Source organism: Cryptomeria japonica, chromosome 7, assembly GCF_030272615.1.
Source record: "Cryptomeria japonica chromosome 7, Sugi_1.0, whole genome shotgun sequence".
NCBI lineage: Eukaryota > Viridiplantae > Streptophyta > Pinopsida > Cupressales > Cupressaceae > Cryptomeria > Cryptomeria japonica.
Window position 1 is genome coordinate 222885804 of NC_081411.1, and position 3733 is coordinate 222889536.

The 3733-nt window shown below is 29.1% G+C and overlaps 1 protein-coding gene across 1 annotated transcript; it reads left to right on the plus strand.

The window, feature by feature from the left end:
* The first annotated feature begins 1720 nt into the window (after positions 1 to 1720).
* LOC131052891 (uncharacterized) lies at positions 1721 to 2943 on the plus strand. The gene is made up of 2 exons (XM_057987531.2): positions 1721 to 2023; positions 2151 to 2943. Exon 2 carries the CDS (start codon positions 2159 to 2161, stop codon positions 2840 to 2842), a length of 684 nt encoding a protein of 227 aa, XP_057843514.2. The 5' UTR covers positions 1721 to 2023; positions 2151 to 2158; the 3' UTR covers positions 2843 to 2943.
* Positions 2944 to 3733: the final 790 nt, after the last annotated feature.

Consider the following 3733-nt stretch of genomic DNA (forward strand, 5'->3'; position numbering starts at 1 on the left):
AACTCTTACTGGATAGATTGCCTATTTGGAATAATGTAGCTACATATGATCTCTGTTCAGTCTGCAATAAACCTGAGTCCGCTCGGCACATCTTCCTTGACTGCCCTTTTGCGAGGGAGATCTGGTTAATGTTTGAAGTATCCATTATTGAGCATGTCTTCACTTATGATATAGTTACTGGTTTCGTCCATAATCTTAAAAAGGATGCTAACTTAATTTGACAAATTTTGTCTTTTTTTTATCCTTTGGTTTATTTGGAAACTCAGAAATGAGGAGAAATTCCAAGGTAATGCTAGGGAACTTACTAGTTTTTTTAAAAAGCTCACACATTATAAAATTGTTGTACAGGTTTGCTTCCTGATGAATGTTGAACATAACAAACTTCTGCGGTTCCTCAAAGAAGGCTGAGCCACCATGTTTATATATGAGATGCAAGATGGATATGAATGGGCAAGGATTGCATAAAATCAAACCACCTTTGAGAGTGCAGTAAAGAAATTGATTAAAGAGCTTCAGGATACCAGAGCTCCCCCTTTTAACAGGGTAGACATGTGAATACAAATCATGGAAAGGAAGAAGGTGGTCTGGATGGAAGGACCATAGGGGTGGACCACATGGCTGGAAGACCAAGATGAAATCCTTCTCTAGTACCTTATGGCAACGAACACAACTTTATTTTGGAGTTTTTTTTAGTGCATTGTATATGACACTCGTCTAGATCTCTTTTGTTTCACTGTTGAGGCTCTGCCTCCCCTAAACTCATCTATATAAACCTCCTTTTTTGGTCTCTCGATTTATAATATAAAAAAATGTAGATTTTTAATTTTTAAAAATTAAAAAAAATAATAATATTGTTTCATATATTTTTAAAGAATAAAAGCATCTATAACATCTCTAATCTTCATAATTAGATCTTCAAATGATATAAATCATAGAAATAAGTCAACCAAAATAGACTTGAAAAATTCAGTAGAAACTATGACATCAACTCCAAGTTTGAAAACAAAAATCACAGTCTAAAAAGACAATAAATATGCTTAAAAAAATTCTTGACATAAATATAGGAAATAAGACATTAAGTGTGAGTTTAAAAAACCAACAACATGCAACTCACAAATGTACTACTAAATAACTAAAATGCTACCAATACAAATATTGAACCTAGTTTCTATTATTTCATTTGCAACTTAAAAAAGGTACTAAAGCATTAAAATACTATCAATGTAAGTAATTAACTAAAAATAAATAAACTAGGTGTAATAAAATAAAGTAGTAAATTTATTCACCAGAAAAAATAAAGTAATAAATTGAAAGAATTGACAATTGAATCTATTTATCACTTTTTATATTTAAACAAATAAAAAACTGCACAAAATACATCAAATAAATGAAATAAAATATTTTTATTTTTTTAAATATTATACAAAATAATATAAAACAATGATATAAAAATATTAAATATTAATTTTTAATTTTAAAAAATAAAAATAACTAATAATATTTTATCAAATATTTTTAATAATCTAAAACATCTCTAATCTTCATTGTGAGCACTGAGATCTTCGAATGATAGAAAATTATAGAAACAACCAAAACAGAGTTGAAAAAAAAAATTCAGTAAAACTATGACATCAACTCTGAGTCAATCTTAAGTTTGAAACGAAAAATCACAGTTGAAAAATAATTTTTATTTCTATCCGCAAAATTTGTATATTCGCAAAAATATTCTTCACATAAGGTGCCCGCTAAATATAGAAAGTACAACATAACCTCTGTTTGAAAAGAGCAATCACAAAGATATTTTCTATTTTTAGCGGCACCTTCACTAATAAATAGGGAGATTGTCTAAAGAAACAATACGTATGATAATAAAATTCCTCATAGCTAAAAATTTTCTGTGCTCCTTCGGAATATAATTATTCATTGCTGTAGTGAGGGTTTTGAGTATTGCTGTGGCTTTTGTAACTTGAGTTGGACCTTCTCTGAATTGGAGGGAATATAAGGCTCAACTTTGGTTTCTCTCGTAAGTTTTCTGAATCTTTGTGTTTTACTATCAATTAATTGATAATTGCTTTCTGCAAAAATTAGATGTTGTTTGTTCATTTCTGACCTTGCTTTTGGTTTTGCTTCCTTGTATTTGTGGAATACAGGGACCCGTATGAACAACATGAAATTGAAGGAAGGATGCAATGCTGAGGTTTGCCGTTCAGATGGGGGTATATTTCAGTCTTGGTTCCGGGCTTGGATCATTTCATGTAATGCACACTATTACCAAGTCGAGTATGACAATCTTTTAGATGACAATGGAGAACGTGTTGTGGAAGATGTACGGGCCGATGCAGTTCGACCAGAGCCTCCGCAGATGACAAAAATGAGGAAATTGGCTCCGGGGCATATTATTGAAGTATATGATAATCATGCATGGAAGGCAGGTAGAGTTGTCAAAGTTTTACGTGGAAGATTATTTGTTGTAAAATTAATGGAATCATTACTAGAGAGGAAATATCATCTATCTGTTATCCGTGCTCAGCTGTTTTGGCACCGTGAAAGATGGCTGCATAATGATGAGGTAGCACAATCAGCTTTGCCTGTGCAAGAAAACATTGAGTGTTCTGTAGCTAGTAGTAGCAGTAGCAATGAGTTACATTCCGATAAGAAGAATTCAAAACACGAATTAGAAATGAGTGCATACCGTTCCACAATGAGAGCTTTTTATGCTTCGACTGGGTGTTTAACTTGGGAGCGAGAAACTTTACTGAGAAATCTTCGACATGAATTGCACATTTCTGATGATGAGCATTCATCGGAGTTGTCACGGTTGTGCTCAAGAAAAGATATGTAACTTAACTTCTTTGTAAGTTTCCTTCAGTGATATGTAATTCAAAATTCTTTCAAGATTGCCTTATGAGATGTCGGTTCTTGTGTGCAGGCCTGGAATTTGACGGTCACCCCTACCTGTCATATGAATTTTTTATGACGGTTTAGTCATTTCAATGTCTTTCATTTGACATTTTAAGAAAAATATTAACTGTCAAAAAATATAAAAGTAATAAATTGAAGCAATGAAAGTCAATGCACATCTTTCTTGGGAAGAAATGAAAATCATTATCTTAATGAAAGAATAATGATAAATTAATAATATATGCAAAAATCTTAAATTTACTAAATAAGTTTCTAAATTAATACACTAATTTATATTATATATAAACATTAAATGATAATCAATTAATAATTACTAATTTAGTAATAATAAACATTTAAATTTTAAAATTATATATAGTATGACAAGTTTCTATAACAATCTTATTAAATATATTTAAAAAATTAAAATGACTAAGTAATTCATATATAAAAAAATAGAATATATTGTAAAAATTCATATTAAAATATTTTATCAATTATATTCTATCATTTCAATTATGACAAGTTTCTAAATTCATATGAAAAAATAAAACTATTCTAAAAAATCATATTAAAATATTATAAAATTAGAAACAACTACATCCTTCCATATTCTAAATCCTTCCATTTCAAAATATTCTAAATAAATTTGAATTTTTATAATAAACATTCTAAACTACTATATATATTACCTACTATATTTTTTTACACTTTATTTATAATTTGAAGTAAACTACTATATATATTACCTACTATATTTTTTTACACTTTATTTATAATTTGAAGTTTTGAAGTGTCATCTATACAATTTTAGAAAAAAATAGCATGTCAA

Bases quoted from the DNA above. Each gene is read 5' to 3' on its own strand.
- LOC131052891 (XM_057987531.2), top strand. From the start codon at position 2,159: ATGAACAACATGAAATTGAAGGAAGGATGCAATGCTGAGGTTTGCCGT.